Source organism: Brassica oleracea, chromosome C7 (assembly GCF_000695525.1).
Source record: "Brassica oleracea var. oleracea cultivar TO1000 chromosome C7, BOL, whole genome shotgun sequence".
Taxonomy (NCBI): Eukaryota; Viridiplantae; Streptophyta; class Magnoliopsida; order Brassicales; family Brassicaceae; genus Brassica; species Brassica oleracea.
Window position 1 is genome coordinate 47,770,734 of NC_027754.1, and position 20,051 is coordinate 47,790,784.

The window sequence follows — 20,051 nt, forward strand, 5'->3', positions numbered from 1 at the left end:
TTTTTTGCTTGTACAGTAAATGCGACTCTAGAAAAAAAATGTGTGGTTTCTTTTTCTTATTCTTACACCGTGATTAACCTCAGTTTCTTAACTAAAGTTTTTAGTTTTGGTTAATAGATGGTTCTTAATTTTGTTTAGACGGTTCTTAGTTTAATAAAAAATATAAGAACCGTTTCTTAATAGATAAATGTAAAAAAAAAATGTCAAATCATGAGTTAATAAAAACCAACGTTAATCGTGCCATTATTACGGGATTGAATTTTCAGAGCAATCAGTAGTGTATGAGAGAGTAGCCAAAAGAAAGTGGTCGTGGTCGACTAGTAGTTTTTAATATGTTGGTTACAAGTAGGTGTGTGGCCTGCAGATATTTTTGAAATTTAGCGGTTTAAGTCCAGGAAACCACTTGGCATGAAATGGAAGTAATATATTTTGTTTTGTATGGCAAATTTTTTTTAACAATGTTTATAACAAAACTATGTATTGTTCTGAAGAAAATACTAATGAATTATGTATTGTCCTACTAAATATTTAATCGGCATTGTTTTCAGCACTTCCTCCTGTGATAATAAGAGCGTTGTGTGATTTACGCAGAGATTCTAAGGTTCAATCTCTGATAACAGAAAATCACTCTAAAATGACAATCAGCGAAGCTTAAAAGTCTTAAACTTAAAGAACAAGAGACGGGCTCGTTTCAACATTAGCATTGCGTTATTCCAATGGGCCTAGAATAATGGGAAATTTCTGAAATATATAACTTCGCTTATTCCTCCCTATTTTTATTTAAATAAAAAAGCACTGTATTGGAATTATATTTTACTTTCAGAGAGAACACCAATTGTTTTTTTTAACACCAATGTTTTTAAAATTTATCAAATAGTACATGTTATATTTTAAATAGATGTAAATTATTAGATAGTTATTATAGAAAGAACAAATTTTATTGAAATTAAAAAAAAGGTAAGGAGACACAATTCAAGTATTGTCTCCAAAGGAACCAAAACCAAACAAAAGTTTGTTCACAAATTAACCGATTATCTTCTGGTAACCGGAGATATTGACCAAACTTAGTGGTTATATAAGTACATGAAGCTATATAAAAATATATACGCCGTGGTTTCTACTTCACCGTCGGGTAAAGATGCTCCGGCAATCTCAACTCACCTACCATAACCAACGGTTTAGCCAAAAACATATCATGACTAGACTCCATCAGCTCAACACGTGTTTCATTCTCCGGTAGCTTCCAAGTGAAACCTTGAAGAAGTCTTGCGAGCATCATCGTAGTCAACGCTGTACCTAAAGCCGGAGCAGCACAACCTCTTTTCCCGGTGCTAAACGAGATAAAACGGAGATCGTTCTCCGTCAAAGTAACTTCTGAGCATTCATTGAGATGTCTCTCCGGTTTAAAGCTAAGTGGGTCGGCCCAAACTTTTGGGTTACGGCCCAGCCCATATCGACTGAGAAGTACTTGACTTCCTTTAGGGATGTGATATCCGGCGACGGTTGTGTCGGAAAGTGCCACGTGTGGGAGGTTAAAGGCGGCGACAGGATGGAGACGGAAAGCTTCACGGAGAATAGCTTTGACGTAGTTTAGTTTTGGGATGTCGGATTCTTGGACAAGTCTTTCTTTTCCGACCACTCTGTCTATTTCTTCCATTGCCTTACGGAGTATCTCAGGTTTGTTTACCATCTCCGCCATGGCCCATTCTACGGCGTTTGATGGATTGTCTGGCGCCGCCATTACAAGCTCCTAATGATCATAAATAAACAAGTTTTTTTTTAGTTAATGGGGTTCTTTATCATGTAAATAAATACAATATTGCATGAAAAATACTAGTAGCACTTATACACTGAATAAATATATTGCAACTAAGAATCAATTTGCATAAAGTTTGTTTTTGTGGGGTTTGGCCAAAATAATGTTATTTTCTATAACTTTTTAGTTATTAAAAGTCTAACAAAAATGGATAGAATCAAAAATATTTATGTAACGAGCAATGTAAAATTTGATATATATATAATTAAAAAGGAAACATAAAATGGTATTTTTATCAAAAAAAAAACATAAAATGGTATTTTAAGAAGTATTTTCTGATGGAAAATTCTCTTAAATAGACATTTTTAAGTTTTTGTCACAAAAATAGATTTCAAAAACTAAAATGACCAAAATAGCATTTTTTATTTTGAATTTTTATTTATTTATTTTTAAACCATAAACCCTAAACCCCACCCCCTTAACTTTAAACCCTAATGTCTAGATTAATTAACTATAAGTGTATATTTAATTCTTTTGATAAAATATTTAAATCTATTTTAGTATTTTTATTTTTATGGTCTATATTTGTGACAAAAACTTTTTTAGGTTTATCGTAGGCAATTTTTCTTTTTTGATTGCAACTTTGTGTTATATATAAAAAATATGTAACGTGATTATTACCTTAATAGTGGGTTTGATTTCATCAGCGGTAAGCAATGGGTTGCCTTCTTCATCTTTGATCGAAATGAAAATATCTAGAAAATCCTCGATTTGAGTTCTCTTTCCTTCTTTCCACATTTTGATCCTTCCATCAATGATAGGATCGTGATACTTGTCCATAATAGCACTTGAATCTCTCATGATCTTCTCGTGACCGTTAAGATCAAGTCCCGTGAGCATAGGTAGATAATCAGATATACAAAAAGCAAACGTAAAGCCTAATGCTTCAAACATAGCTTCCATATGATCGATATCCTCGGCGGTTGGCCCACCGTCCGCTGCAGTGTTTTCAGAGAACGTTCTTGTCCCGAACATAAGTTTCTTGATAGCATTTCCGCAGTAATGCCTTGTCACAAACCGGAAATCGACTGAGCCCGAGTTCTTAACCATGTTGTATACCCATGCGGTTAAATGGTCGTTTTCTTCCGCTCTCTTCTGATGAAGCCACCTGTGTCTCGCCGGACAAACGAGTTCCGTCATCACGACTTTCCTCATTTTCTTGAATTGTTCCCCGAACGGAGTGATCACGCAGGTTTTGTATCCGTTAGAGAGGACGTTTTGCGCGTAAGTCATAGGTCTTGAGGCGAAGAGAGCGTCTTGTTGCTTGAGTATCTCACGTGCTATCTTAGGGCATGTGACGGTGATCACGTTAGTGTTTCCTAGCCTCACGCATGCTATCTCAGTGTTTAGCTGCTTCATGATGCTGTGGAGCCACCGGAAAACTGGACGGCTCTTTAGCATTGCTGGAATCATTCCGATGATGGGCCATCCGGTAGGTCCAGGTGGGAGATACAATTTCTTTTTATTAGGATTAGTGATCATTTTCTTGAGAAGCATCACTAAGGTTATAGCCACAAAGGCTTGAAGAGTCGTGAGGAGATACATGTTGCTGAACGACCATGTTTGCCTAGTAGTGGAAGTAAGATCCGAAGAGTTTGAGGTAAGAGTGTTCATGTTTTTGGGCTGAGGATAAAGAGAGAGAAAAGAAGAAGAATATAAAAGCTTGTTGTGTTTCTTGTTCTCTCTGCATGGATTAGGGCCGCACCTTCCTATTTATATGATTTTGGTTTCTATGAATGACCATTATACCCTGTATGTGTTGGAAAATAGGAAGGGGTGAGGAAAATGGTGGGCGGTGTAAGTCGGGTCCATCTTGAGTACTACCACCATTTTTTAAAAATTATTACGATTCTAACCGTTCCAAATGTCTATATTTTATCAGAAAATGTTTGTTTAATTATAAAGTTTTGGATGGGAATTTTAAATATTCTAACTGTTTTTATTGGTGACCTGCCAAAATTCCTCGTGTTATATATGCAACTAAAAACCAGTCGAACAACAAGGTGAGTCTTAGAGTTATATATTATTCCTCTGTGATATTATTTGAGGAGCTGGAGTTATATATGTAACTCCTAAACAGAACCAAACTGTGACATAAGTTATCGAACTTATAATAATAGTTAGATCCTAGAAGCCTATGGTGCATTCGTTTATTAATGAACACACATACGCGAATTTGAAAATTGAATGGTGATAACCTGATATAGTTATGATGACACTAGTAACAAATCGATAAGCTAAATAATCTGGTCCATACATTTATATTGACTAATCGTGTTAATTCACAAATAAAAACCGACCAAGGTTGTTTTACATATTTTTTTTTTCTTTGAGAAACAGTGTTACATATATTTTTCTAAGCTGAACCCAACTTTTTAGTTTTTCCACCTCTTCAATAAAACTGATGTGTGCCATTAGTTTTGTAGCGTGTACAGTGATGTAAGTAGCCTATTGGTTTGCCAAATATATAAAAAGCCATTCAATAGGGTATTGTTTTGGGAAGAGTTCACCACTTCACCTGCCAAAAACCCTCGTGAAAATTGGAATCAATGTGGGAAGATTCAAATGGTTGCTTTACTAAGTTAGTCAATATACTTTTGTTATTTTTGGTCCCCGCTAGTAGTTTCCATGTTGCGACACCATTTAAGGTCCACTACTGCGATGTGACCTAAAAATCTCAAGGTGGTAGTGCCGTAGTAGACTAGTAGTAATTAAGATCAGTTAACATGAGAGTTAGAGAAATACTAGTTTAAACTCATGATTATAATCAGTGAGTCTGTAACCTAATTACTGACATGGTTGTATAGATTGATAGATATTCAGCTAAAATACCCAAATATAAAATATAATTATAATCAATGAAGTTTTACCAAGACCAGTTCAATATTCTTGTAGTTTGTGTTCAATAAATTGAGCCCATATATCTATTTCTAACAGGTCTGAGTAGTCAATTTCGGCACATATATATCAAATTGTGGATAAGATTGTACGTCTAATATTCTCAAACATGACCACCTGTCTAATAATCTCAATTTTAGGGTTTGATAGAATTATTTCCACAAATCTTTATATTGAATTCTATAATTGAATCCAATACACTATCCTGATAAAACTATTCGGGAGAGCGGCGCTAGACCCACTTGTATGAATAGTGCTAATTGAATTATCAGTCTGTAGAACTTTGTATAATATATAAATACATGTATTGAAAAAAATATAAATACATGTTTCTGTAATTTTATCGTGGATTATTTTCGCCATGTCCTTGCCAACAACCAAGGTAGTTATTTCATATTTGTGTGTATATACGTGTACTTAGTTGTGTAAATGCATGCAGGAACTTAAGAAAAACGTGCGCCATCCGTCGAACCTCACCTGTCAAATTTCACAAACTCCACCATAATTTGATTTTTAAAATATAGAACTTCTGGTCACCTTTTAATTGGGGTTGAACTAACTTCTTCTTTTGTTTACTTTGTTTCATGATTATTTGGTAATATTATTATTGTCTTTTATGTAAGATATATTATCATTGTCGTAAATCTATCGCTCCAAGCAAGATTTACATTCTAATCCCATAACGCTGAAACAAGACAATTCACGTTTTAGCCTTAAAAAAAAAGAAGAAGATAATTCACGTTTCGTACACTAAAACCCAAAGTTACACGCTAGTTCCAAAGAATCTATAGCCTTAAATAAATGTTTGAATTGAGTGACGAAATTGTTTATATCAGTACGTAGAATATACATATCAATGTCTCTTCATATTAATGTTCAAAAATATAATAATCTCTTTTAATGTCTATTATCAACAACTAAAAACTAATATTAACAACCATTCAATATGATATTTAGACTTGCTTGATGTTGATTGTTTGAAACATAAGAATATGTGTATATTACATATTTAGAATAATCTTTCATATTTTTATATAATACTTTAAAGTATTAATTTATCAAAACCACCATTACGTTTAATTATTTTTGTATATACGTGTCATTTTGATCATATCTTTTTGTAAAACAAATAACCTTAAATGCAACACACACACACAATCAGTCGATGCCATCATCATTAGTTCAATCTAGTTATTGTATGATTTTTAAGGAGTTTATGTGAAGATTTTGATTTTGTTTGATGTTTTCGACCATTTATTCTTACATGATTCTATTAGTCCATTTTCTTTTGGCTAGATGCTAAATAATGTTTTGATGTAACAAACACATTTAAAAAAATTATGGTTTTAAAAATTTTACGGTTTCACCTAAAGAATAATATATAATTAAAACATATGAAGTTTTAAGAACTACTATCAATCAACCATTAACTAACTTAAGCTTGACATGTGTTGATTAGCGGGTTGAGTTCAAATCACATATTTTAATTAGCAATTTAAGATAAATTAACAACGAAGAGCGTTTATTAAAACACATTATACAACTTAATCGATAACATTAATCAAAATACAGCTCTTAATTAACTAACTAATTGCTATTAGAAATATAAATAATATTTGTTTTCCCTTCCTCTCGGTCCGAGTTAAACATAGATGCAATTCAAGAACAAATGATAGTATGACGAAGCAAGACGTACGACGTTGTATCAAGTCTCAAGCTTCTAAGGGAACCAGCCATTTAACCATTTATAAAACCTAATTAAATTCGACAAATTGCGGGTTTTTTTGTCTTTGATTTTTCAGAGTTGACTTAGCCCTCAAGGTACCCTTTGTTTTGCAAGTAGGAGATGATATGTTCAGCCATCTGACGTGGTGAACAAGAATCGTCATCTCTGGTGTGTTTCAGAACGACCTGTAAAAAATATACGTAGATACATCAATACTATTTTAGAAATTTACGTATCAAATTCTTCGACTACATCACTGAGAATAAATATTACGAACCTCGCAGTTCAGTGGCGCCTCGTAAGGATCATCGATTCCAGTAAAGCCTGAATCAAGAAAAAAAAATCAGTATTTATCTTTTACTACTACTACTACAATCTCAAAACCACATCCATTTTATACCTAACAGTAGGGATGTTAATATGGGCTCAACGTGACAGGGTTAGCCCTAACCCTGCAAACCCATTTGTAACCCTAACCCTCATTTTTTAAATAGGGTTTAAATAGGGTTGGCCTGAGCCGTAAAAACCCATCCCGTGGTTGCTCCAAACTCCCAAACACCACATGTTGTATAGATATGCATCATAGAACAAGAGTTTGTAAAAATCACAAGACAAACTATAGAGAAATTATTGGAAAATCATAGATTGGTGAAGAAGAACATTCAAAATCGATTTTTTTTTTAATTTTTCACGAACCAAATCAATGAAAACACGTTTTAGGAAGTTAGAATATTTTGAGAATATTTTAAAAACTGCAACTTCCTTAATTTTCGAAAATTCAGTTTTTTTATCCGTAGAAGGCACCTTCTACACTGTGTAGAACATAACAAAATTCCAGAATGTAATTTCTACACTATGTGGACGTTCGTATATGTTTTAGATTTTGCATTCCTGATAACTTAGAATACTCAATAAAAGTAGAAACAGTTTTCTGAATAAAAGTAGCGATCATTACAAATAGTAGAATACGTATTCCCCATATTTAGAATTATAGTAAAAAGTAGTTTGTACGTTCTAAAACAAGTAGATGGATGTGTTCATTCTAGAATTCATTTTCTACTTACCCGTTTTGTGTAGAAACAGAATTCTACTTTTAGTAGAACGTAATTTAAAAATATTATTTATTATGTTTTTCAACCCAAAAAAAATATGTGTTTGTGTAAATGGGTGTTTTATTAATTGTTTATATTTTTAATAATTTTTCTGATTCATATAACTATTTATTTCATTAATTTTAACATATGGAAAGGGTAAAACGGAGAAAAAATGGACAAAAAAAGATTTATACCATAGGGACAACTATGCTGTTTTCTTGTTCTCTTTTAGCAATTTTCTCATTTTTTTTTTGACGGAAAAATTTTATTCTTAGTTGTGGAGCAAAAACTCGATTTTGCGATTTTGGGAGGAAAACTTTTGATTTTGATGCTCATCAAATTGGAGGAAAGAATCATATGATATCTTAATTTTTCTAGTTTTATCTTTAAAATTTAAGAACAAAAATAAATGAAATATTTTTTTCAATTAAATGAGTTAACCCTGGTATCAGCCCTAACCCTTGATTATAATAGGGTCAAAATAGGGTTGGGTTAAAATAGGGCTGGGCTTATAATAAACAAAAGAGGGCTGAGCCCTAACCCTGTAGTTAACATCCCTACCTAACAGCAAGTATTTAATAATGTTATTATTCCCTCCGTTTGAAACGTAATACCTTTGATTTTGCCGGCACGTGCGAGCTTGTACAACCCCTTTGGATCTCTTGACTCGCACACAGACAGAGGAACATCCATGAAAACCTAACAACAATTTAATCATACGTAATATGATCAATATACTATATATATCGTCTGTTTTATGAAATTAAATGAATAAAAATAAAAAAGGATCGGACGATAAGCACCTCCACGAAATCTCCCTCGGGTAACAACGACCGGCACTCATCTCTGTCTCTCCGGTAAGGAGAAATCAAACTTGCTATACAAATGACGCCAACGTCAGCAAACAGCTTTGCCACCTCACCTGAAGTTCAATATCATTCCTCATCATTCCTTCAACCATGATCAATTAGTTATTCGTAATTTTTTTAAAACAAAATTGAAAAATGATTGTACCGATCCTGCGTATGTTTTCGGTACGATCCTCAGCTTTGAAAGTGAGGTCCCGGTTAAGACCATGACGTACATTGTCTCCGTCAAGTGTGTAAGTAAGTTTGCCTCTTTCGAACAGAGCTTTACTTAAGGCACAAGCAACAGTGCTTTTCCCTGAGCCGCTGAGACCAGTGATCCAAATGACACAACCCTTCTGTTGAAGAAGTTGTTGTCGGTCGCATCTGCAAATGGAACTCTCGTGCCACACGATGTTCTCTGGCTTATTCTTGTCTCCGTTGATTCTCTCTTCTTTCACATTCGTCTCTACCAAAAAAAAAACAGAACAACAATTGTGACATTTTCAGACAAAACATCGTAGGTTTAGCAATTTGAGGAGAGTCTTTAAAGTGAAAAAATACCTGAAAGGGCGGGAAAATCGGCGGTGAGGGAAGCTTGAGCAGAGACATTAACGGCGGAGATCGGATGTAAAGAAGCAGACTTCGCGACTAGTTTTGGCTTATCTGCAGCATATGATGACGTTGGGAGCCTTAGGAAACCGTCACTTAGAGGCAGTCGCTGAGAACCGCCGTCGAGACCTGGAAGAGAGCAGATGATGGACGGTCGCGATGCTCTGATAGCTAATCCTTCCATTTGAACTTTTTATTACTGAAACTTGCAGATCCCAGACGGTGTTGGGGTTAACAGTTTCTGTAGTTCTGACAAAATCAATGTACGAAACAAATCTGCTTATATAAATTATATACAAGAAAGATGGATTATTTGAAAAAAATATATAGAGGGAGAAGTAGAGTTAAAGAGGAACGGGCAAAGGAAGAAAACTGGTGAGGAGATTAGTGGTACCAACAATAAATTCGTCCACAATAAACACATGGACATATTCCATCATAAGAAAATGAAAAAAATAATATTCAGTATTAGAACTAATTAATTTACAAATTAGTTAAAAAAATATCACCATAGTAAATATTTAAAATTTTGTAAAAAAACTAGTGGTTTTGGTATGTGTGTATGGGTCACTGTTGGATACCAAATCTTTTGGGAAATGATTGATATTTTTTGTTTGTTTTCATCTACCAACCTACCAAAACCCATTCAGAAACCATGTGATTATATAAGCTAAAACTATATTTATATATTTTACTTTTTTATTTATTATTACAACTCTTCCTACTTTTGGTTTTTATTGGAGTCTTGCTTGTTGTTCCAATATATTTGTTTGACTGTGTATGCGGTACTTGTTTGATTGCTTTAATAAACACTGAACAGTAAACAGTCAAAGAAGGCGGTTCCATATCTTCACTATGGGGTTTTCTACATTTGGGCTGATATTTATATTGGGCCTCATTATTCATAAATTAGTATTTGTAGTCCAATAGTAGCAGTAGTACGTACCCATGCTCAGCATCGCTGTTACATCTAAAAAGACTAAAGAACTATGAAAGGCTTTGCTGGTTAACATTACCAAATGAAGGATGATACCAGAAGAAAACAAGCAACATTTGTTCTGATACTGAGCAATTATTCTCCAACGATTCAAGGGCCATGACAAATCAACAACCTAATCTCAACAAGTCAAGATTGGATCATTTCGAGATCAAGAATCTCCTTCTCCGGAAATAGAAACGGAAGAAAGCCTTTCCTCTTGGGGCAAGAGGGACCAGTTAGGGGAGTGAACAGCTCTGAGCCACAAGAAATCATCAACATTGGCCCAGCTCTCGGTCTCCTCCTCCAAACCCGCCGTCTTCAAATCCTCCTCGATCCCTCCGTAGCCCAAACAGTAAGGCCCGAACCTGACTCCACTGCTGTCTTCTATAATGGGACGACTCCTCACTCTCAGATAGAAATCACTCTTCTTGGCGCGATGGATCCTAATCTGATGCGAGGCCACCACGAGGACGCAGTCCTCCACGTCATCAATCAGAATCGAACCGAGCACAGGACCTGTGTAGACGCTGCAGTTCCTCAACCGGTGGATGAAGAGAGCGTTGACTGTTCCAGTCAAATGCACTCGGCACGAATCGAGATCTGACAACGTGAACTCTCCCATCGACGACGACGAGGAGGAGGATCTGAAGCTTTTCGCGAGAGTCTCTCCTCGTTTGTTCCTGAATCCCGGAGAATCGCGTACGACGACGTTTGTTGGTGGAGGAGCGAGATCGCGTTTCTGGATCTTTGTAGCGGAAGAAGAAGACGGTTTGGACTTGAAGGAGAACTTCTTCTTCGGGAGTACGGCGGCGGAGAGGGCGTCGAGGCTCTGTTTGAGGTCGGATGCGGATCTGAGAGAGGATCGGACTTCGTACGAGGGGAGGAAGTAGGAGTTGGCTGCGACGAGCTTCTCGAGATCGTCGATCGATGATGAGATCTCCGCGAGATCGGATCTGATCTTGGATGAATCTTCCGAGGAGGAGGAGGCGAGTCGTAGCTCGGCGATTCGTGACTCGATTGATCGTTTGGAGTCGGCGAATTGGGAGAGGAACGAGGAGGTCGATTCGAACGTGGAGGATGAAGAAGAAGAGAAAGCTGAATCGGATTTACGAGCTTGGTGGCGAGCGGAGAAGCGTTCGAGCATGTCATGGTGCTTCTTCTGCAGTGCCTCGTCTACGGTTTCGGATCTCGGATCCTCGTCTTCCATTTCTTGTGACGGCGTTTTCAAATTGAAGTTTACAGGTCAAGCTTTTAACGTTATCGTTGATTTTATACCCCCAGGTTATCTATAAATCACAGAATAGCCCGAAATAAATAGTAAACTCCACATTTCCCCCTATTTATATAAAATAAGCTAGGAACAAGTATGAAAAATAAGGGTAAAGCCTAACTATTAACTACAGAACGTATGGCTTTGTAAAGCTTCTGGTGGAAATGATACGTTGAGCGATACAATGCCAACACATTTTCTATTGTTGATAAACAACGGTTTCATGTGTATTAGGAGTCAGGGCCGTCTAACAGCACGGGCAAGTGGAGCGGTCGAAGAGGGCCCCGAATATAAAAATAAAAAATTTAAGGATTTTTCAAAATATATAGATAAATTATGGTAAGAAACTTTAAAATTTTAGATATAATGCTAAATTTAGAACTTATAATTAAAAAAAAAATCAGATAGAGTTATTAAATTTTAAAATTACGTGATAAAATGTACGATTAATATTTTTTTTTAACATGGCTTAAAATTAATTCGAGACGCCCTTGTTAGGAGTGTTTATAAGTTCAAGGTTGACATATGTGAAAGAAGAAAGATGTGATTTGTCTTAACCATTATGAGCTAAATGCTAATATGTGATATGATATAATAATCTCTTGTTAATACCAATCTTCTCGCCCGTTATTACGTATCTCAAACATATGTTCACACATAACGTGTTAAGTTTGCACCTTGATGCGTGAAAAGAAGAGAAGCAATATCTTGTAATTTCTTATAAAATATTTCTTTTATTGGGATTTTCTTAATATATTGATCATACAAATTAAAGACGATGTCAAAAATGCATTTAGTTGTTCAATTGCGTTGTTTTCTCAAAGATTTGCTTCTTTGCTGGTGTGCAGCAACAATCCTGCTTGCCTCTAAAATCTTCACATAACCCGTCACCATAACCTTTCGACAAGCAAAATTGTTTGCAATCAGCAGGACATGGTCCAAAACATGAGAGATCAGCATCGGCTGCGCTTTGTTCTGCTAAATAGTAAAGATTACTTAGTAAACACATTAATGAGTTTAAAAAAAAGAGAGAAATGATATGTATAATTTTAGATAAGTAGAAGCTAAAAAACATGCTTTCAGACAAAGGTTATGAAAAGAGAGAGAATAATGATAATGTGAATGCTTGACTAACCTGTTATGGCCAACAACATAAATACAGTGATGGTGCTAACAAAAAGTAAGGATCTGATCTTGTTCATTTTTGGTGTTTCTGAAGTATTAGTATAGATAAAAGTGTTGTGAATATTCTTATGTTTTGGTGTTGTTGGATTCTGTTGAGAGAGCTAATAGGCCTTTATATAGTTAAAATGGTGATGCAAGTTCATAAAAAAATTCAAATGGATACGTTGAACGAACTTATTCTTCTTAATAAATTTGGTAAGAAAATTGATTCTAACGATTTGAATTTGACTATTTTATAAGGAAATATATCATACAAAAATCAAACACTGTGAGAATTATGGAGAGGGAGAATAAAATTTTGAAATTTCATTGTTATTGGTTTATTAAAATCCATTCAAATGCTTTGTTATTCAAAAAAGTTTAGTTATTATTGATTTTTTGATTCCAACTAAATCTAGGGGGTGTTATTGGTTCACATATTTTAATGGTTTTAGGAATCCATACTAAATCAAGTGTTATTGATTTTATGATTTTTAAATCTATATGCAAATCTAGTGTTATTGATTATATACTTTTAAAATAGATTTTGGAATCAAGTGTTATTCAATGACAATGATTTATTCAAGGATTTGATTTGAAACTATATTTTCATGGATTTGTAAGTATTTTTATGCTCAAAATACAAAGGAAGAAATACAAAAGTTAACATTGTTATTTTGCTTGGATTTGTGATATCGTTCTTTTCTCCAATTCTCTACGCATCACAATATATTTCATGTTCACGAAGACATAAACCCCACCACCTACAGCTACAACCTCACCGGAACACATTTTACTCTTTTTCATCCAACTTCATCTTGACATCCTGAATAGCATGGTAAAAGCTGTACGTAAAATTACATGTCAACAGGCTCAACGCAGAATGAGTTAATGACTAAAGACTTTATCGTCAAAGTCGTCTCCGTTCAAATGTGTGTTGCCAGAGGTGAAAAGCACTTCAAGCACATAATCACTCACCTCAAGCACTACGTAATAAGGAATGAACACAAATTAACCCCATAAAAAGAGATCATACACAACAACAAAATATGATTACAAGAAAGTGTTCTCTATTTTAAAGACTGATGGCATTTTCACAAGTAGAGCCGGCTTAACATTTTTATGGGCCATATGGCAAAAAAAAATTTATCCTTTAGATTTATATTCATATAATGTGTAAAATATTTTTAAAATTTAATCAGTAATATTTTGTATATTTTATGATGAAAATAAAACTATATACATATCAAATATTTTTGGGCCCTTTTCAATTTTATATATTAGATTTTTTAATTTTTTGTATAAAATATATATATTTATAAAAAAAAATTGGACCCATTAACTATTAATATACGGGAGGACACGTTCTTGGGCCCGGAACGGTCACACTGTTTGCCCCCCGTAATTAGCCGGCCCTGTTCACAAGCCGTGATCTCATCTCTTGTAAATCCATTTGATTGATTTATAATAATATACATACTTCATTTTTAAATCTATCTGAATTCTTATGAAATCCGTTTATTTGATTTTAAAAATCAGTGGATTTATCAAAAAATTTCAAATCTATGAGAATTTCCAAATCCATTAAAATACTAGAATCAATAACCCCCACCTAATGTTATTAAGAGATGAATTTTATTTATTTTTACTAATAAGATTCAACTTTCAAAATATCATATATATGGATGAGATTTTCGAAATTCATGTGATAGAATTTGGTTGCATTGATCTTTACTCTATTAATAGGTTACATTCTGAAATCGGCCTTAATAACTATATGTACATGCTGTGAAGGAATTGTGTATTGTTATATCATGACGAAGTTGTTGCAAGTGTCAAATCTGAGTGTCTAGTAAGTTCTATATATTCCTCAAAAGCTCCCATATTAATTCCTTTCTCTGGAGTTCCATCATCATATTCTATAGTTTGTAATATAATATAATGTATGTATAAGATAGAAAAAATGAAAAATCACAAAAGAGAAAACTTTCTGGATCCTTTTGGTTTGTTTTTTTTTCTGGCTTCACGAGTGTCTTAAACGGAATATGTTTTTCTTTTAATTAAATTTATTGAATCAACAAGAACAGCCGCCTCCACCACCTCCTCCTTGTTGCTCACCTTGTGATGAACTTGAAGTGTTCTTTAGGTTCACATCAACCATATCGTCTGATTTTGTCGCCGACGAATATGAATCCATCCCAGGCAATGCTGCAGCTATCTTCCTGAACAAAGCCTGCAAAAAATGCTCATGTTGTGTGAGAGAAATCAGACAAAAAAAAGATAAGACACTTCAAGTCCTATTTAATAATAACCTTAATGTTGAAATTTTCTTTGGCGCTGGTCTCAATGAACATCACTCCATGCTCTTTACCCTTTTCTTCCCCTTCACTGATCGATACTTGTCTGTTTTTTCATTACCCAAAATAAAGAAGAAGCATGTTATGATTTGAAAATAAGTCTTGAGTTTTGGTTCTTCTTTCTCTATGTATTTTACCTTTTATCAACAAGATCAGTTTTGTTACCAACAAGGACAATAATAACGTCGCCTGAACCACCTCTTTCTCTGTGTACATCATCGATCCATTTCGGAATATTCAGAAACGTTTGCCTATCTGCAAAAGCGTGTAATCAAAACACACAACAACATAGTGGATTAAAGAAGTAACCAAAAGCAATGACTCACTGGCAACATCATACACAACAATTGCAACAGAAGAGTCTCTGATGTAACTTGGGATCAGACTCCTGAATCTTTCTTGTCCAGCCGTATCCCTAAAAACAACAAAAAAAAAGAATCCATGTCTTAAATCTCTATATCATTTGAAAGCACACAAAAAAACAGATATGAGATACTTGTTTGGTCTCTCACCAAAGCTGCAAGCGAACAGTTCGATCTTCGAGGTACATTGTTTTGGACAGAAAATCGATCCCAATGGTAGGCTGCAGTCAGAGAACACAACACAACACACACAATTAAAGGCTTAATAACAAGAGGTTACATCCCAAAAAAAAAAAAAAAAAAAAAAAAAAAAAAAAAAAAAAAAAAAAAAAAAAAAAAAAAAAAAAAAAAAAAAAAAAAAAAAAAAAAAAAAAAAAAAAAAAAAAAAAAAAAAAAAAAAAAAAAAAAAAAAAAAAAAAAAAAAAAAAAAAAAAAAAAAAAAAAAAAAAAAAAAAAAAAAAAAAAAAAAAAAAAAAAAAAAAAAAAAAAAAAAAAAAAAAAAAAAAAAAAAAAAAAAAAAAAAAAAAACAAAGAAGCATAAGCATGGATCGTGATATCATAATAAGGAGATAATCAGATAATATACTAACAATAAGAGAGAGAGATCACAAGGACAATACTTTTCATTGAAGATTGACCAATTCAAGACAGAGTTTCCAAGAAATCAAGAAAATCAATATGAAAGGAAACAATCAAAGGAAGGATTGTGTAGAACCTGGTAAGAGGTGTCGAATTTATCATACATGAAACGGGTGATGATGCTTGTTTTGCCCACAGATTGATCTCCTAAGAACACCAACTTAAACTTTGCCAAAGCAGAAACAGACGCCATGTTCACGTTGCTCCAGAATAAAAGAGTGATTAATAAGAGAGATCCGAGTTTTTTCCAAGAAGTTTTCTTTCTTCTTTAGGCTCTTGAACAAGAGAGAGAGAGAGAGGGCGAGCACGACGACGATGACTCGGTCACATACAACAAAGCTCAACAAGCTCCTTTCGCCACGCGCCAAATATTATGTAACGTAACCACCTCCTAATATTCAACTATCTCCGCGGACTATTTAAAAATATAAGCGCGTGAATAAAACTCTCCTTGATGGGTTATCATCTCTAACACGTTCTAATGTCATTTAGTGGGTTTATCATCAAAACCTTTCTTTATCATCTGTTGTTGTTGCATTTTTTTTTTTTTTTGAGCAAACATCTCTTGTTGTTGCATTATAAGATAAAATATTTAGACAAATTGATTTTATGATTTAGAAGACGTTTTCAGTTAAAACATTACACCATTAACTAGTAAGGAATCATACACACACTGATGCATTCTTCTTACACATTTGTAGTTTAAGGACAAAGCTTATCAAATCATATCATAGGCCAAATGTGTTTCATAATCATCATTACGTAGAGAAAGATGAAGACTTTATTTGCCAAAGCCACAGAAGTCCATAATAAAAGTCCATAATAATAAATCCGACAGCTAAATGAAACACAAAACCAGTTTGGTCATAGAAAATTACCGAAAAGCCCTTACTTTCCACTAAACCTCATATTACTCCACGGAAACTTCGCCCCCGCCTCCGCCTCACCTCTCGCCGGCGAATTCACTCTCCCACCACCACCGCCGCGACGAGCTTTACCACCACTGTAACCGCCGATCTCCCTCTTCTCCTTCTGATCAAGCCAATGACTCTTCTTATCACCTTCCTCCTCCACAAAGCTAGATCCTTTCACTTTGCTCTTCCTGTCTTCCTCGATGAACTTCACGGGGAACAGATCACTTGAGATCGACAGAGGGTGTTTGAGCGTGACGTAAGCCTTCTTGTAGTCAGCCTTGGCTATCAGCAGCCCGCCGCGCTTCTTCTTCTTCCCGTCCATGTTTAGAGTGTTCACCTTCTCGATCTCGAACCCGTAGAGAGACTCCAAGACTCTCTTGATCTCGATCTTGGTCGCCGATGGGATCGTTTTCAGCGCGAACTCGTGGATGTTCGTGAGCTTTGTCGGCATCAGAAGCTTGATCGGGAGGTTCGCGAAGTGGACCACTCGTCCTCCCATTCGACTTCCCATTTCTACGGAGTTTCTTCACTTCTCTGATAGGTTAAAATGGTGAAGGGGAAAGGGTTCTTCGTCTTCCTCTTTGACTTGTACCTTAATGGGCCGATTACTAATTAAATGGGCTATATGAAGCTTTATCCGCTATGCGAATATGACTTAATGGGCCGAATTAACTTTTTAACATTAATCTAATAGGAGTATTTTTTATTTATAAATCATTATGATCAGTAGTACACTTGAACTACATAATGTTTATTTGATGTGTCTGAAAGTTTTACTTACAATCTTAAAACCATTTGTGACTATAATTCTAATTACATTTCCAAACAATGTTAAATATATCTCATGCAATCTGCATAAACCAATTTTTATTGATGAACCTTCAACCAGTTTTATGTTTTGACATATCATTCCAAAATCATTACAACAACAACAACAACAAGAAAAAGGTTTCTTGGTTACAAGTGAGTGAGTAAGTCATGGTAAGAAAACATTTTATATAACTACACATTTACATAAGATAACCTCACTTTTAAAAAAAAATTCCATTTCATCATGATGATCATCACCACCTGCAAATACCAGACTCTCTTGTTTTGCTGAGAGCTAGAATCTCATCATACTTTGAGCCATACACAAATCCCCATAACTGCAAACAAATATCAATGAATGAGTGCGTTTTTCTCATTGTTTGTCTTCAGTGAAACAAAAGGAGAGAGAGAGAGAGAGTTGAAGTTAAACTACCTCCACTTCCTTAACATCAAAGTCCTGAGAGGTTGCAAGACACGCGTTCCCGTATGTCTCCGAGTAAGCACTTGATCCACTTAGCCTATATTATTAGCACACGATAATGAATCAAACAAAGTGAGGATATACATCATACATGGTTTGTTATTTGTCGTGGAGATAGGAAAATCTTACAGCTCACTGTCTAGATAGAGAGCAAACCGCCCACCACCACCGAGAGCTAGAAAGTCCTTGGAGCATAATGTGTAAAACCTATTTGCTCCTACTCAAAAATTACAAGTGAATAAGAAAGACTTCCAAGAAGAAGCTCTATGTTGTTGCTTGAGCAAATACCTGTGGGACGGTATATAGTGGGTTGTCCAGACTTATCAGTGAAAACAAATGTACTGTTGGTTCCCTAAACACAAACAACAACGCAGAGACAAAAGAACATCAACTAGAGATGAAAAGAAACGGAATCTAATTAAAAGATTGGATCTTTGGGGGAGGGGAGCCAAACCTGATACTTCTTATCAGTTGGTATCAAAGGCGCCTCCACAAGTCCACCAAACACCGAACCTTTCCTGTCTCCAACAACCTGAAACCAACATTGGTTTTGTCCATAGATAAGAGGTCCATACTTTAAACCAACATTTTGAGTTTTAAGTTTACCAGTAAACTGAGACCAGGCCAGAGGAGGCTTTTCCTGTACAGCGTTGACAGTGATATACCATGCCTCCATGTACTGAAACAAACCCAAAGGATCACTCACACACACACACACATCGATAGAACTAGAAATTAAACAATGAAAGTGTGTGTGTTTTTTTTTGTCTCACCTATAAAGCAAAATCCATTTCCTGCCTTGAACGAGAGCAGGGAGTGAAGAATAAAGGGAACGTCTTGACTGGTCAGTCAAAAGAAGAGAGGGCTCTGAAGTTTCAGGTATAATAATGGCTTGTACTACAGTTGTTGCTGTTTCATGTTTATCCTGCATCTGCTTCATCTCCAAGCCATCGTCATCGTCCGTTTTAACCTCAGCAGTATTCACCCCCTTTCGATCCTTGGAAAGCTTAACAGCCTGGTAAAAGTTCTTGAAATGCTGTTTATACTTGGACAACAAGCTCTTCTTTGCAACACTAGTAGTAGTTTCCTTCATTGTATTCACTGAAGAGGATGATGATGATGAAGAAGTATCGCTTGATTCAGCCTCTTCGTCTTCTTGTTGATCCTTGGGGTGTGAGGACAAGAGGGAGCCAAGGAAAGCAGAGAAGGAAGAAGTGTCTGGTTCGTCTTTAGACTGATGGTCCTCCTCAGTGATGGAGGCTAGTTGATCTCTCTTGGACTCATCTTCTTCCTCATCCTAGTTATAAAGCCAAAAATTGAATAATCAGGAAAAACACAGAAAGGAGCCCTTCTTATTGAAGAGAATGGTCGATCACACAAAATGTTGTCAAAAAAGCAACTCTCTTTTGCCATTAAAACAGAAACCCCATTAAGACCAAGCAAAAATAAAGACTCTAATTGTCGAACAACAAACCCCGAAGACCAACATGGACTGAGTCAACAACAAACAACAAGGCAAAAAAGGTGAAAACTTTGGATGGATAGATACCGGAAGAGGAGGAGAGGAGGAGGGTGGTTTATCAGAGATGGGATTAAGGAGACCGGTGGTGAGATCGGTGACAAAGTGAACTGCTTTGCTTCTCAATGATGATGATTTGTGTTTCTTCCCCATTCTTCTTCTTCTTCCCCCCTCCTATTTTTATACAAAGTATTCTAATTTTAGTAAAGATTAAAAACTTTCAGATTCCCACACGATCTTTCTGATCAATCTACACCACAGATTGAGTCAGCTCTCTCTCTCTCTCTCTCTCTCTCTCTCTTGTAATAGCTAGCTGTAGATTATCTACCTAAAACGCCACACATAGCAAAACAGAAACTTCTTAAAAAAGTAAATCATCCCTCTCTCTTTCTCTCTCCCTTGTCTATCTTATCCAATACTCTCTCTTCAGAATTTTTTTGGAGACAGCTTAACAGCTTATAAAGAAAGAAAGATCATAAATCATATTCGGTAGAGACTGCGGGTGTGCGACGGTGACGAGGAAACCAAAAGCGTAGACCCCTCACGCATTTTTTGTTTTATTATC

At 35.3% G+C, this 20,051-nt stretch overlaps 6 protein-coding genes and 1 long non-coding RNA gene across 7 annotated transcripts; all 7 read right to left on the reverse strand.

Moving 5' to 3' along the window:
• Positions 1-943: 943 nt before the first annotated feature.
• Positions 944-3,488, reverse strand: LOC106301717 (cytochrome P450 79B1). Its single transcript, XM_013738169.1, has 2 exons — positions 2,438-3,488; positions 944-1,750 (listed from the first exon to the last, which is right to left on the reverse strand). Exons 1-2 carry the CDS (start codon positions 3,428-3,430, stop codon positions 1,118-1,120), a joined length of 1,626 nt encoding a protein of 541 aa, XP_013593623.1. The 5' UTR covers positions 3,431-3,488; the 3' UTR covers positions 944-1,117.
• A 2,727-nt stretch (positions 3,489-6,215) lies between these two features.
• Positions 6,216-9,306, reverse strand: LOC106302172 (adenylyl-sulfate kinase 2, chloroplastic-like). Its single transcript, XM_013738703.1, has 6 exons — positions 8,944-9,306; positions 8,549-8,848; positions 8,338-8,456; positions 8,149-8,233; positions 6,718-6,764; positions 6,216-6,625 (listed from the first exon to the last, which is right to left on the reverse strand). Exons 1-6 carry the CDS (start codon positions 9,173-9,175, stop codon positions 6,524-6,526), a joined length of 885 nt encoding a protein of 294 aa, XP_013594157.1. The 5' UTR covers positions 9,176-9,306; the 3' UTR covers positions 6,216-6,523.
• Positions 9,307-9,976: 670 nt separating this feature from the next.
• Positions 9,977-11,384, reverse strand: LOC106301383 (tubulin-folding cofactor C-like). The gene has a single exon (XM_013737763.1). It carries the CDS (start codon positions 11,175-11,177, stop codon positions 10,140-10,142), a length of 1,038 nt encoding a protein of 345 aa, XP_013593217.1. The 5' UTR covers positions 11,178-11,384; the 3' UTR covers positions 9,977-10,139.
• A 549-nt stretch (positions 11,385-11,933) lies between these two features.
• LOC106305357 lies at positions 11,934-12,513 on the reverse strand. The gene is made up of 2 exons (XR_001262971.1): positions 12,376-12,513; positions 11,934-12,215 (listed from the first exon to the last, which is right to left on the reverse strand). It is a non-coding gene; the product is annotated as an uncharacterized LOC106305357 (long non-coding RNA).
• Positions 12,514-14,338: 1,825 nt separating this feature from the next.
• On the reverse strand, positions 14,339-16,129 carry LOC106304016 (ras-related protein RABH1c). The gene is made up of 6 exons (XM_013740391.1): positions 15,839-16,129; positions 15,274-15,344; positions 15,088-15,176; positions 14,899-15,016; positions 14,717-14,807; positions 14,339-14,637 (listed from the first exon to the last, which is right to left on the reverse strand). The coding sequence occupies exons 1-6, from the start codon at positions 15,953-15,955 to the stop codon at positions 14,479-14,481; spliced, it is 645 nt and encodes a 214-aa protein (XP_013595845.1). The 5' UTR covers positions 15,956-16,129; the 3' UTR covers positions 14,339-14,478.
• Positions 16,130-16,414: 285 nt separating this feature from the next.
• Positions 16,415-17,226, reverse strand: LOC106303973 (50S ribosomal protein L23-like). The gene has a single exon (XM_013740337.1). The coding sequence runs from the start codon at positions 17,185-17,187 to the stop codon at positions 16,651-16,653; it is 537 nt and encodes a 178-aa protein (XP_013595791.1). The 5' UTR covers positions 17,188-17,226; the 3' UTR covers positions 16,415-16,650.
• A 302-nt stretch (positions 17,227-17,528) lies between these two features.
• Positions 17,529-19,969, reverse strand: LOC106301591 (TLD domain-containing protein 2-like). The gene is made up of 8 exons (XM_013738038.1): positions 19,517-19,969; positions 18,741-19,264; positions 18,574-18,646; positions 18,422-18,499; positions 18,256-18,319; positions 18,097-18,184; positions 17,920-18,004; positions 17,529-17,824 (listed from the first exon to the last, which is right to left on the reverse strand). The coding sequence occupies exons 1-8, from the start codon at positions 19,637-19,639 to the stop codon at positions 17,741-17,743; spliced, it is 1,119 nt and encodes a 372-aa protein (XP_013593492.1). The 5' UTR covers positions 19,640-19,969; the 3' UTR covers positions 17,529-17,740.
• Positions 19,970-20,051: the final 82 nt, after the last annotated feature.